Source organism: Poromitra crassiceps (genome assembly GCF_964638095.1).
Source record: "Poromitra crassiceps genome assembly, chromosome: 12".
Taxonomy (NCBI): Eukaryota; Metazoa; Chordata; class Actinopteri; order Beryciformes; family Melamphaidae; genus Poromitra; species Poromitra crassiceps.
This window is the reverse complement of record NC_139632.1, coordinates 45528171-45543170: the sequence shown is the minus strand read 5'-3', so window position 1 is coordinate 45543170 and position 15000 is coordinate 45528171. Positions and strand designations below refer to the sequence as shown.

At 46.0% G+C, this 15000-nt stretch overlaps 1 protein-coding gene across 3 annotated transcripts in view; it reads left to right on the top strand.

The window, feature by feature from the left end:
* Positions 1-15000, top strand: part of LOC310787100 (transducin-like enhancer protein 4) — a 340204-nt gene that overhangs the window by 310215 nt on the left and 14989 nt on the right. For 2 of the 3 annotated variants that reach the window (XM_083648443.1, XM_083648441.1), the window contains exons 6-9: positions 2709-2783; positions 4784-4964; positions 6219-6235; positions 11499-11639. In XM_083648443.1, the coding sequence (XP_083504569.1) occupies positions 2709-2783; positions 4784-4964; positions 6219-6235; positions 11499-11639 (414 nt within the window). The remainder of the gene's footprint in view (positions 1-2708; positions 2784-4783; positions 4965-6218; positions 6236-11498; positions 11640-15000) is intronic. The other variant, XM_083648442.1, reaches the window with a different exon arrangement.

The following is a 15000-nucleotide window of genomic DNA, read 5'->3' as shown; positions in this document are numbered from 1 at the left end:
CTAAACGGAGCACAAGCCCCATTGTGGGCACGTGTTAATTAATTTGTTCGCACAAACTATGAAATTGCATAATAATAATAATGTCAGCGAGGACACACATTAACCACAGTGAGGGAATGATTTGTATATTGGGAACTCAAATAAATCAAAACGAGGTCTACAGTCAAGTCAAGTCAAGTCAAGTTTATTTGTATAGCACATTTCATACACAGAGGCAATTCAAAGTGCTTCACATAAAATGGTTGACAGGAAAATAAAAGAATAGAAGAAGAGAATAACATGGACATTTAAAAGCATCACCACAACAAAACTTAAAAAAAAATTTTTTTTACAGTATCTCACACACACACAATACCACCCTGTGCTCTCGACGGGGGTCAATTGTGGCCTCAAAATACATCAATTATGTATATAAAGAAATGATCACCTTGTCCAGAAAACAACCCACTTATAAAGTTGAAAAGGGTGGCCTGGTTTACTTGGACACATTTACAATCGCTCGAGATCTAACAATAAGTTCTGTCTCAATGATTCATTACAGTTCTCTCAGTCTGAGCGTTTGCTTTGGTCTGCCAGGGGTTCACTATTAGAGGTCTTTTTCTATGCCTCCGCCGGCGATAGCCGTGGCTGGAGGCATTATGTTTTTGGGTTGTCCGTCAGGTTCGTACGTACGTACGTCCACCCGATTCTTGTTAACGCAATATCGCAGGAACGCCTTGACGGAATTTCTTCAAATTTGGCTCAGACGTCCACTTGGACTCAAGGATGAACTGATTAGATTTTGCTGCTCAAAGTTCAAGGTCACTATGACCTCCCAACCGCCCGTTCCATGTTCGTTAATGTGATATCTCAGGAACGCCTTGAGGGAATTTCTAAAAAAAATTGTCCGCTTGGACTCCAGCATAAATTGATTAGACTTTGGTGGTCAAAGTTCAAGGTCACTGTGACCTCACGTCTCTCTGTTCCATCAAGGAAGGAGGCGGGGCTAGGGGAAAGGGGATATAGCCAGGGATAGGAAGGTTGGGGTTCAAGTGGTGGGTAGGGGGATGTGGGTGGTGGGTGGTGGGAGGGGGCGTGGTGAGGGAAGGTGGTGGGGCTAGGGGAAAGGGGTCCATAGCTAGGGATATGAAGGTCATAGAGTGTCCGGGTTCAAGGGGTGGGTAGGGGTACTAGCTGGGGGGATGTGGGTGGTTTTGGGTTAAGGGGTAGGACCACTTTCCATGTTGAAAATGATTAGCTGTGTTGTTGAGGTACCCCCAAACATTGCCTAAAGTGCAATAAGGCTGAATGGCCACACCACTGGACTTTGCAGTATTTGTGCTTGTATGAGTCTGGACCTGGACAGACATGGATGTAGACTGCAACTTGACTTGTTGGTGGAGGCATACAACCGCAATGCGGTATTTCTAGTTTTCTTTTTTCTTTTCTTTTCTTTCTTTTTTGAACTTTGGGAACAATTCATTGGATTTCATTGTGGCAGACAAGATCAATCAACCTAAAAAAAGTACTTGCATCTCTTCCAATTAGTAATTCAATCTATATCTGCTGAATAGACCCCAAATGAGTCAAAGGAGAAAGTTATTGAATGGAACTTTTTCTCTCTGTTTCTGTTTCTGAGTGTGGGCCTGAAGACAAAGATCACACTGAATGAGAGCGAAACCTTTGTGTGCTGGCTTTATTCCTGTGTGTGTGTGTGTGTGTGTGCGTGTGCGTGTGTGTGTGTGTGTGTGCGCACACACACACTTGTGCGTGCGTGCGTGCGTGTGTGTGTGTGTGTGTGTGTGTGTGTGCGTTTACTGTGATGTACAAGAGCGTGTAGATTGGAGTACAAGTCTGTGGATACATTCATTTTGTTGCCTGTGTGTGTGTGTGTGTGTGTGTGTGTGTGTGTGTGTGTGTGTGTGTGTGAGTGAGTGATGAGTGTGCGTCCCTAGAGACAAGAAGGTCACTGCAGTTCTGTCAGTTTGATCAATATTGAATGTGTCAATTGTGCGTGTGCGTGCGTGTGCGTGTGTGTGTGTGTGTGTGCATGCGCCTGTGTGCATGTGTGTGTGCGTCTGTGCATCTGTGTGCGACTGAGATCTTTATGTATGTCGATGGTGTGTGCGTGTGTCTGTGTGTGCGTGCCTGTGTCTGTGTGTGTGTGCGTGCGTGACTGCGTGTGCGTGCCTGTGTGTGTGTGCTTGCACTGGGATGCGTACACATGCATGTTTGCATTTGTGTGACTGATTACATTGGGACTTGGTGTACACACAGAACTGCCTTTATTTGTGTGTTTTGGTGTTTGTGCACAAGTGTGCACATCTCTGTAGCCCATGTCTGTGCTGTGTGTGTGTGTGTGTGTGTGTGTGTGTGTGTGTGTGTGTGTGTGTGTGTGTGTGTGTGTGTGTGTGTGTGTATGTGCGCGTGCGTGTGTGCGTGCGCATGCTTTATGTTTGCAATGTTTGCGTTGTGTGAATGCATGGTTGCTCAATCCAGGAATGTATATTTATACTCGCTGTACAAACAGTGTGTGTGGTCATTTCTGCACGCTGCTGTTGTTGTAACATCTTTCCCAACGCTTTCTTCATATATGGCACAGAGGCTTGCTGCTGTGCTGTGTGGTTACCCACTGTACATGCTACAACACAGTATGCTCACATAATGTGTATTGATAACAATGTCAAGTGTGTGTGTGTGTGTGTGTGTGTGTGTGTGTGTGTGTGTAGCACCAGCAACAGGTGGTCCAAGCAGTGGAGAGGGCCAAGCAGGTGACCATGGCAGAACTCAACGCCATCATCGGGGTGAGTCACCTCCCGTCGCCATAGGCAACACGCATGCACACACACACACGCACACACACACACACACACACACACACACACACACACACACACATGCTCAGTAAAATAATGGAATCAATGCACAGCTACAGCAGGCAGCATTATACACACACAGATGCCTGCATGTAAACTAGGGATGCATGATATTGGATTTTTTTCGTTAATATCTGATATGCCAATATTTTCCAACTCTTTTGCCGATTGCTGATACCAATATATGTGCACACACAAAAATGATAATAATAATAAAATCTGAGAAAATCCTTCTCTCCTGTAGTGGAAGTAACACTTTATCATGCCTACTCTTATCGTGTCGCAGATGCAGACATAAATACAGTGCTTTTCAAAATGTACACATTCACTGGGCAAAGTAAGAAATCTACTTCAACTTAGCTTATGTAAATCGTGCCATATTTTTATTTATGTAACATCAACAAACTAAGATCATTAAAGCATCATTTCATATCGGCTGAAATGTTAATTTTGGGCAGGTGCTGATATTTAATTTTCCCCCAGACGACATATCACACACACGCACGCACGCACGCACGCACACACACACACACACACACAGGATGATGGCTGTGAGTGATGTAGTGGAGGGGCTTTCCAGAGCTTGTCAGAGCACTGATCACATTACTGTCTACTTAAAGCCTTTTGTTCCTCCAGTACTACAAACACTGCTGTCTCCGACATGTGTGTGTGTGTGTGTGTGTGTGTGTGTGTGTGTGTGTATGCACGCATGTGTGTGTGTGTGTGTGTGTGTGTGTGTGTGTGTGTGTGTGTGTGTGTGTATGCACGCATGTGTGTGTGTGTGTGTGTGTGTGTGTGTGTGTGTGTGTGTGTGTGTGTGTGGCACGCTAGACACACACACACACGCACGCGCGCGTGTGTGTGTGTCTAGCGTGCCAGCTCGACAAAACAACACAGCGAAACACATCATAATGCTCCCCTCAGGAAAATAGCCTCTCTTTATCTGTCTCTGCTCCTCTGCTCTCCACTCATTCTCTCTCTCTCTCTCTCTCTCTCTCTCTCTCTCTCCCTCTCTCTCTCTTTCTCTGTCCGACACGTTTTCTTTACCGGTTTTCTCGTCTTTTGTCATCTTTGATCCTGGCCGTCCTCTCCCTTTGGCCCCCGTCCTCACTCTCTCCTTCTCTTTTGTGTGTGGCATCTCTTATCTTTGACTCTCTGAGGCCTGCTCCACACGGACGGTATTTGTTTGAAAATGCGTTTTTCCCCCCTCCCTTTTCAAAAACAATCCTCTCTACACCAACGGTGTTTTTGAAAATCTCTCACGCAAAAACGATTGAAACGCCTGCATCTCTTCTATCAGGGTGCGGATTCCACACTCACCCCTGCTGCGTAACGAGTGGAAAATAGTTCAACTTGAGCGGGTAGCTAGAGAGAGAGTCAGCACTGCTTTGGTGGCCTGCCAACAAACTGAGCGCTCTGCTTCTTTTCGGCACGTTTGTTTTTGTGTGCGTCATAAGCGAGGTGCATCGCCGGTTTCAAGCAGAAGAGTACAGTTAAGAGAAGTACAGCAAGGCTGACTTATAAACACGTAATCAAACCTAACAGTACTCATTACACGTAAGGTAGTAGGCTCATAGGTTCCTACATGCTCACTACAAAGCAATTGCCATGCGCACGTTGAGGTTATCATGTCAGCATCTTCAAAAAGCTCCGTTTTGAAAAAATCTCCACCCGCGGAGCCACTAGTGCAGCGACCAGGACACATACCCTTAATCCGGCTTCCCACCCTGAGACATGGCCAATTATGCCCGTATGGACACCAAACCAAGCCGGAGGTAACACGGGGGCTCGAACCTGCGACCCTCGTAGGCAGGCAATCTACCGCTGGACACCATGTCCTTCTCTCTTTACTAATCACCCACCCCCTTGTCTAACACCCCCCTCCTCCCCCCATTCCTCCCCACTCCCTCCCGTCCCTGTGGCCACAGCAGCAGCAGCTCCAGCACCTCTCTCACCACGCCCCCGGCATCCCCCTGACACCCCACCCGTCGGGCCTGGCCCTGGGCGCGGGCAGCTCGGGGCTCCTGGCGCTGACCGGGGCCCTGGGGGTCTCGGCCCACCTCGTCTCCAAGGACGAACGCAACCACCTGGACCCCGAACATCTCCGAGGTAAAGAGGGCGTCGATTGAAAACCTTGGATTTAGTGCGAAAATGTTATTTCTCCGCTAAAAACATATCACGGTACAAATCAAGCTTATCTTTCTATTGAGCAGTATCAAATGAATAAAAACAAGTCAAAATTGTATTATTGTAAGAAATGTGAAAACCTAAACTATACATTGTCACATACCGTATCAACGGCAATTTTATACGGCAGTATATTTCTTTACAGGTTATCCTAAATCAAATGAATTACTGTGCAAAATCATTTCTGACTCCCCAAATCATTGAAAATGCATGCAGCAACAAGGCAATACTACATCACTTGTGTCAGGGACTACTGATGTGAAAGTCCTGAATCCTCTCCATACTGTCATCTGTTCAGAAAGTCACCTTTTGGACTGAATTTGAACCTCCGTTGTTTAGATCGCTATCCTAATATGGACAGACGTATTCATGGCCATTGTGTAAACGCAAAGAGAAACTATTTCTCCCAATGAACTCCCATTCACCCCGATAGAATATCTTATCTGTGCTCTCTCTGGCAGGCACCGGGCCAAGAGAGGCCGGCCAATCAGGAGAAACCCAGAGCCAGAGAGAAATAAGGGACGAGTCAGAGTAAAAAAAGGGGGAGAGAGAGAGAGAGAGAGAGAGAGAGAGATCAATGCACTCATACATTATATATCGACGTGTTCATAGTTTAACATCTGTGTGTGTGTGTGTGCGTGTGTGTGTGTGTGTGCGTGTGCATGTGTGTTTGTGTGTGTGTGTGTGTGTGTGTGTGTGTGTGTGTGTGTGTGTGTGTGTGCGCGCGTGTGTGTGTGTGTGCGCGCGCGCGTGGCTGTGTGTGTTTCTGCCCTTACATGAGAGAGACAGAATGAATGAAAAGATAGATGAATGTTGAAAGAGGCAACAGTGGAAGACAGAGAACTCTGTCTGGTTGGGGAACAGAGAGAGAGAGAGAGAGAGAGAGAGAGAGAGAGAGGGAGAGAGAGAGAGAGAGAGAGAGAGAGAGAGAGAGAGAGAGAGAGGGAGGGAGGGAGAGGAGAGGGGATCGTGTAATCATGCACAATAGCAGGTCTGTGTCTTTATTAGAGGGGAGCAGTGGTAGTGCAGCTTGACCTTGGCTGGCTGGGGGACTGTTGTTATTATTATCAGGACTGACGTCAAACTTTCTCTCTTTCCCCTCCCTTCTCTCTCTCCATCCCTCTCTCTCTACCTCCGCTCTGTTCTCTCTTCTCCCCTTTCTCTGCCCCGTCCCAGAGGGAGCACCCAGCAGGGTAAGCAACTGTGTGTGTGTGTGTGTGTGTGTGTGTGTGTGTGTGTGTGTGTGTGTGACAGTGATAAACTGAGGGAAATGGAGAAGCACTGTAAAGTGGCCTCTAAAAAAGGCTGTGTATTGCTGGAGCACAGCCAGAAGTAGCACAACTCTACACCAGCACAATAGCTGCTCAGTGCTATCAACCTTGAGCTCCTCAAGGTTTCCCGCATCGCACCAACATGTGATCTCTTATCCAGAGGAAATGACATCACACAGGAAATGACATCACACTCACATATGAGCTCTTCATCCAGAGGAAATTACATCACACAGGAAATTACATCACACTAACATGTGAGCTCTTATCCAGAGGAAATGACCGTTTATGCAAACGCACGTGAAAGAATTACAGAACAAGTGAAAAGATGCAAACCCAGTAAACAGGGAATAGTAGACCCGTAATAGTCAAATTAGTATGTAAACAACAACAATAATTTTGCGTGAAAATATATGTTATAATACTAGAGCATAAATTCCCAAGCTTTTCATGCAAAGGAACTCCTAATATTAACACGTTGAGTGCCAAGGACGAGATATCTCGGCTTACATAATCCAACCGTTGAGTGCCAAGGACGAGATATCTCGGCTTACATAAACATTTTTTTTTTTTGACGGTGGGACATCGATCAACCCCTTTTACGTCTCCTATACCACTATTGGAGGAAGAGAATGTGTATAATCTATTTTACCGACCACTAAGTGGCGACAGTGCCCTCCAGACAGAGAGAAAGCCGAGCAAAAAACAGCCACGGGTCCGCGGGAGAAAGCCATTCTAATTTTCAAGGAAATAGCTGGGCGAAAAGTCTTTCGATTTCACACACACACACACACACACACACACACACACACACACGCGCGCGCGCACACACACACCCTCGAGTACCTTTGCGCATAAATAAGACCAGAATCGCAAAAGCTTCTTCAAAGCTCTCAGCCGACACCTCAAGAAACGAACGAGCCCGTTTTACAGTAATCCAAACTGCCCGAGAGCGCCAGCAGGAGCCAGCAGCAGCAGCACAGACGGAGGGAGGAGTTTGGAGACACACACACACACACACACACACACACACACACACACACACACACAATACAGTATACAGACTTTCCCAAGGGCACCCATAATCACAGGCACGTGAGGTGGTTCTAAAAATCCATTTATCTCAAAACTCTCTGAAAATCTCTGAAACCATGCTGTACTCAACGGCTAATATCTACATAACTACTAACTCTACAAACTAACTCTTTTAGACAGAGAAAGCACACATTCTATTAGTTCTTTTTAGATGATTGGTGTTCACGAAGTCTTAACAGAAAAGAATCCTTGGCTCTTGTAAAATGAGCCAGAATCCTCAAAAAAAAACCTGGCAGAACCTACCTACAGCATTGAAAAAAGGGCTGGCAGTCAATGTGTTAACAGATTCGACCACTGAGATTAATTTCATACGAGTGTGTCCATCTGCGTTATCATTGTGGTTTTGCATAAAAGTCATTGCTATAGGAGATGTGATCCGTGCTCTTATTGAAATGACGGTACTAGAAGACTGAAAAGTATGCTGTGCAGAATGAACAGTCCATGAGTTTCTAGGCCCATCGATGTTTGTTTAGGTCTTTACATCAGAGATGCTTTTTATTAAGGTAGCATTGTCATTTCCACAGAAGAAGATTGTTCCCTGACCTCTAGAAAATCATCCCTACACGCTTTCACAATCAACCTATCTACAGCATCTGTTTGGAAAGCACTTATCAGTGTTTACGAGGGACGTGCCACCCTGCACAGTGACAACACAGAGGAAAGATTCAAATGTTATCTCCTCTTCTTTCCTGACAAAACAAGGAGTTGACAGATTGGTCAAATACAATATAATATAATACAATATAATATGATATGATATAATATAATATGATATAATATAATATGATATGATATAATATGATATAATATGATATAATATAATATAATATGATATAATATAATATAATATAATATATAATATAATATGATATATTATAAGCAATATAAGCAAGGAAATGAAATGAGGAAGCGGCGATAACATTGCAATCATTGCTATTGTTGTCTCTCCTCCAACATGGCGGCATGTCGCTAATAATGAGTGGCAACTATTCTCCAAGCATCATGTGACACGATTAATTCTAACTCTTCTTCTTGATGGATGAGTATATGAGTGTGACTCTAGAGGACTTGTTTGGTTTGGTTGTACAGGAGACAATAGCCAGTGTTCACTAATACAGACCAGACTCTTCCACGTGCATAGAGACGTTTTTTTTCTCCCGTTTTCCTCCCGTTTTCTCCCCAATTGTACTTGGCCAATTCCCCCTGCTGTCTCGGTCGTTACTCCACCCCCTCTGCCGATCTGGGGAGAGCCGTAGACTAGCACATGCTTCCTCTGATACATGTGCAGTCCCCAGCCACTTCTTTTCACCTGACAGTGAGGAGTTTCGCCGGCAGGATGTAGCCGGGTGGGAGGATCACGCTATTGCCCCCAGTCCCCAGTCCCCCCCCTTCCCCCAGCATGCACCCCGACCGACCAGAGGAGGCGCTAGTGCAGCAACCAGGACACACACCCCACCAGCTTGCCACCCGCAGACACGGCCAGTTGTGTCTGTAGGAACATCTGACCAAGCCGGAAGTACCGCTGCCGGGAATTGAACCCGGGTCTCGGCGGTGGTAGACGAGTGCTTTTACCTCCACACTACCCAGACCCAATGGCACTCTCGTTTAATGACATGTGAGGGGTGAGAGGATGGATAACTGAAGGGTCTTCAGACTCCTCAAACTGGACTGAGAGCACACCATGTGCAGTGAAACAGGAAGTGTATATAAACAATCTGACCTTTTGTTTTACTGTCGTGAGAAGTCAGTTCCATGCCTGGGGAATTGATGTCATGCAAATGAGCTGATTTGAATTCAGTGGCAGTCTATGGCCGGTCCTTTTCTCTCTGGCTGCAGACCGCCCTGCTCTGTGAAAGTCAACATTCCCTATAGCTGGATTGGCTGCAACAGACAGCTGGCCTTCATCAGCATAACTGTTGATAACAGAGAGAGAGGAGGGGGGGGGGGGGGGGGGGCGGGGGAGATGGAGAGTGAGATTGAGGGGGGGGGGGGGGATCAAAGGGGATGGGGGGGGGGGGGACAAGAAAAATAGGGAGGGAAGGAAGGTTGTAAAAAAATAAAAGAAAGAAATCCCGGTGAGTCTTTGTCTTGACTCTTATTGCCAAATTAAAATGATTTAAGACTGCTATAGACTTGACTTTCCCTCCCCCTCGCTATCCGCACTGAAACCCTTAGCATCGTTTCATTGCTAAACACAATGCTGATTGTCAAGCCTGCAGGAAAAGACTTCTCTCATGAGCAGAGGTTCGTGCCGAACTTAGCCGAGCGTTACGGCGCGAGGGAGCGGAGGAGAGAGATGCATATCAATCGCCATTTGTCAGAAAGGCCCCGCGCCAGTGAGACATCTTGGAATTTTAAGTGGAGGGGGAAGAAAGGGACAGCGAGAGGAAGTGAAGAGAAGGGAGGAGAAGAAAGAAGAGAGAGAAGTTTGTTGAGCCGCACTGAGGTCCATTGTGCGGTTTCTCCTCTCCTCTGTCCAGCGCTGCTTCCTGTCGCGCCCGTGGGCTCCTTCCTGTCTGACTTGCCGCTGTGTTAAACCTTACTGTTCTCCTCCCCCCCCCCCCCCCCCCCCCCCGCAGGGCCTGGGGACAGAGGAGGACGATTGGTCCTCACTGAACCCAAGGACCCTAAAAAAAAAAAGAAGAAGGATAAGACATTACTCACGTCACAGCGTTCAAATTTAGCATCGTGGCCAGACTTTGTGGTCAGTTCTATTGACGTGAATGGGGCGTGCAGGGAAAGTCCCACTATAAACCATCATCTCTGTGTCGTTTCACCTTGGATTGAAAAATGCTTCCACCAAATTAAAGAAAACACATGATGTGATGTTGACTGATGGCCCGTTCGGCCCTGTATCAGGATGTATGTAGTTGGCTCATCTAGCTCTATTTTGGACCAAACAGGGACTTGAGTTGAGCTACAGTATATGCAGCTGCTGGACATGATCTGTTTGGAGACCAATAGATAAAGAAAAGAAAAGAAACATACATACTGTACACACACACACACACACACACACACACACACATCAGTCAACATCACGTAAAGAAAAAAGCAAAATTTCAACGCTGTGACTTTTTAGGGTCCTTTACTGAACCCCCAGCACAATACACAACACAACACACAGCACAGCACAGCACACAACACACAGCACAACGCAACACAACACACAACACAGCACAACACAACACACAGCACAACATAACACACAACACAGCACAACACAGCACAGCACAACACACAGCACAACACAGCACAACACAGCACAACACAGCACAACACAACACAACACAACACAACACAACACAACACACAGCACAACACAACACAGCACACAAGTTCAACACAGCACAACACAACACACAACACAACACACAACACAGCACAACACAGCACACAACACACAGCACAGCACAACACAAGTCAGCACAGTGCTGTGAGGGGCTTGTGTGAGTGTAGTAAACATGCCTGCACAGCTTTATTGGCCAATAATGAGAGCCATATTTTACATGAAGCCTGGTGTGTCAGGGGACAGGCGCTCATTAGCTTTATGGGCTGTCCAGCGTGCTGCTATGTGTCTTAACGTCTGCTTACGTCCGCTTTCTTTCCTCTGTGTGTGTGTGTGTGTGTGTGTGTGTGTGTGTGTGAGAGAGAGAGAGTGTGTGTGCGCGCGCGCGACACTGTGTGTGACATGTTATTGTGTGTGTGTTCATATTTTATGTGGGTTTATCTTTGTGTTTCTATCAAATGTGCTTTTTCGTGTCTTTACCACAGCTTGTGTCTGCAGTCTCGTGTATGTGTGTGTGTGTGTGTGTGTGTGTGTGTGTGTGTGTGTGTGTGTGTGTGTGTGTGTGTGTGTGTCTTTCCAATGTTCTGCTTCACGTCAAGACCTGTGCTTACATCTGCTATCTTCTTTGGCGTAATTATGTGTGATTGTGTGTGTTGTTTTATGTGTGTAATTTGCTGAGTGTGTAACAAGATGTCTTAATTGTGTGTTTGTTTATGTCTGTCTGTCTGTCTGTCTGTGTGTGTATGTGTGTGTGTGTTGATAACTTGATATGTGTATCTGTGTGCGTCTCTCCCCCTCCAGAGTAAGTCGGTGTCGTCGACAGACAGCCAGCCGGCCGAGGAGCGGCAGGGCCCGTCAGGAGGCTACTCCTCCTCGCAGGGAGGAGCCGAGGCCAAGAGGAGGCGCTGTGACGACAAGGAGCCCCTCCCACCCCACTCCTATGTACGTGTGTGTGTCTGTCTGTCTGTGTGTCTCTGTGTCTCTATGTACGTGTGTGTGTCTGTCTGTCTGTCTGTCTGTGTGTCTCTGTGTCTCTGTGTGTGTCTGTGTATGTTTAACTGCATTGCTGTCCTTGTCCTTGGAAGATGAGACCGTGGAAATGAAATGAAGGATGAAGATATAATTTTCATGATTGAGTAATCGAGTAATTGCAGCAGCAAAAGTAATAGGATACAACCGGGAAAAATAGAATCTAAACATATATTTGTTTAATATGAACAGTTGAGGTTATAAACATGAAATTATGCAGCCACCAAGTCAACATTATGCAGACTGTCTGGGAAGGAGTATGGATACTGAGTACTTTACATTATGGATTTACATACAGTTGTTACACAGCATGTGTAAACGCCACATTTTTAGAATATAGAAATCGACATGTTGCGACCATTCTAAAACTATCTGATGTGGGAAACTGAAGGACATTTACATGGTGTGCAAATGTGCATCATAATTACATACAGTAGTGCACAGAAAGCCATTATGTATATCCAGAGAGCATCGCGGTGTGTCTGAGCCTGTGTGCGTATGTATGACATCACCCATGACATCACAGGTGGGCTCCCGGCCAATGGGAGACGTGTTTGGTTTGGATGGGTCCAATGGGGAAGAAGAGCAGGGAGCCAGAGGGGATGTAATGGCGGAGAGACGGCCGAGGCAGATAGCAGTAATGAATTAGCCGCTGTGTGTTTGCAGGCTGGAGGATTGATTGACAGCGTGAGTCTGTCTGTGGGAGGCGGCCTGAGGCCTCCACCTCAACTCTACAGCAACGCTCCCAATCTTCTCCTCCATTAGTTTAGAGCGCCAACAAGCACAGATAGCTTCCACTTTTCTCTCTGTTTTTCCTCCCTCTCTCTCTCTCTCTCTCTCTCTCTCTGTCTTTATCAGTCTCTCTCTCTCTCCCTCTGTCTTTATCAGTCTCTCTCTCTCTCCCTCTGTCTTTATCAGTCTCTCTCCCTCTGTCTTTATATTATCTGTCTCTCTCTCTCCCTCTGTCTTTATCAGTCTCTCTCTCTCCCTCTGTCTTTATATTATCTGTCTCTCTCTCTCCCTCCCTCTGTCTTTATCAGTCTCTCTCCCTCTGTCTTTATATTATCTGTCTGTCTGTCTCTCTATCAGTCTCTCTCTCTCCCTCTGTCTTTATCAGTCTCTCTCTCTCTCTCTGTCTTTATCAGTCTCTCTCTCTCCCTCTGTCTTTATATTATCTGTCTCTCTGTCGAGTCATATCACAGCTCTCATTTCTCTCTGTCTGCTGCTCGCTCTCCTTCAGTATCTCTCTCTCCCTGTCTCTTTATCAGTCTGTCTCTCTCTCCCTGTCTCTTTATCAGTCTGTCTCTCTCTCCCTCTCTCTATCAGTCTGTCTCTCTCCCTCTGTCGTTATCATCTCCCTCTGTCGTTATCAGTCTGTCTCTCTCTCCCTCTGTCGTTATCAGTCTGTCTCTCTCTCCCTCTGTCTTTATCAGTCTCTCTCCCTTTCTCTTTATCAGTTTCTCTCTCCCCCTGTCTTTATCAGTCTGTCTCTCTCTCCCTCTCTCTATCAGTCTGTCTCTCTCTCCCTCTCTCTATCAGTCTGTCTCTCTCCCTCTGTCGTTATCAGTCTGTCTCTCTCTCCCCCTGTCTTTATCAGTCTGTCTCTCTCTCCCCCTGTCTTTATCAGTCTGTCTCTCTCTCCCTCTGTCTTTATCAGTCTCTCTCCTCTGTCTTTATCAGTCTGTCTCTCTCTCCCTCTGTCTTTATCAGTCAATTCAATTCAATTCAATTGGCTTTATTGGCATGACGTAACACTGTACATATTGCCAAAGCAAGCGTTTAGACATGAAGAGCTAAACATTAATTAGAAAACTTACTATATCAAACATACTACAAGACAAATGAATGATCTGTTGTCAGACATAGCAACATCAAATAACAAACTTTGAATAGCAAAGAAACTACAAGACAAATGATCTGTTGTCATATAGGCTATAGCAGCAATAAAAGAGAAAGGATAGCAAGAAACAAACTACAAGACAAACAAATGATATGTTGTCATAAAGGCTATAGCAGCAATCAAAAGAACGAAGATGGTCTGTTGTCAGGAATGAAACGTGTGTCAGGTGACAGTCTCTCTCTCCCTCTGTCTTTATCAGTCTGTCTCTCTCTCCCTGTCTCTTTATCAGTCTGTATCTCTCCCTCTGTCTTTATCAGTCTGTCTGTCTCTCCCTGTCTCTTTATCAGACTGTATCTCTCCCTCTGTCTTATCAGTCTGTCTGTCTCTCTCTCCCTGTCTCTTTATCAGTCTGTCTGTCTGTCTCTCTCTCCCTGTCTCTTTATCAGTCTGTATCTCTCCCTCTGTCTTTATCAGTCTGTCTGTCTGTCTGTCTCTCCCTGTCTCTTTATCAGTCTGTATCTCTCCCTCTGTCTTTATCAGTCTGTCTGTCTGTCTCTCTCTCCCTGTCTCTTTATCAGTCTGTATCTCTCCCTCTGTCTTTATCAGTCTGTCTGTCTCTCTCTCCCTGTCTCTTTATCAGTCTGTATCTCTCCCTCTGTCTTTATCAGTCTGTCTGTCTGTCTCTCTCTCCCTGTCTCTTTATCAGTCTGTATCTCTCCCTCTGTCTTTATCAGTCTGTCTGTCTCTCTCTCCCTGTCTCTTTATCAGTCTGTATCTCTCCCTCTGTCTTTATCAGTCTGTCTGTCTCTCTCTCCCTGTCTCTTTATCAGTCTGTATCTCTCCCTCTGTCTTTATCAGTCTGTCTGTCTGTCTCTCTCTCTCTCCCTGTCTCTTTATCAGTCTGTATCTCTCCCTCTGTCTTTATCAGTCTGTCTGTCTCTCTCTCCCTGTCTCTTTATCAGTCTGTCTCTCTCCCTCTGTCTTTATCAGTCTGTCTGTCTCTCTCTCCCTGTCTCTTTATCAGTCTGTATCTCTCCCTCTGTCTTCATCAGTCTGTCTGTCTCTCTCTCCCTGTCTCTTTATCAGTCTGTATCTCTCCCTCTGTCTTTATCAGTCTGTCTGTCTCTCTCTCCCTGTCTCTTTATCAGAGTTGTAGACTAGCACATGCTTCCTCTGATACATGTGCAGTCGCCAGCCGCTTCTTTTCACCTCCTTTCGTCCCCTCTCTATGTCTTTTTCTCCTTTTCTGTTTCTATTTCACTCTCACGTGCCCTCCCTCTTCACTCTCTCTCCTCTCCATCTCGCTGTTTCTATATTCTTATTATAGGAATAGGCTGTAGACATGGCCCTGTTACGGGCTCTGTATAATTAGGTACTGATGTCACTCCACACTGATGTCAATAGGAATATCAGGCCATCAAAGCACTGTTGCCA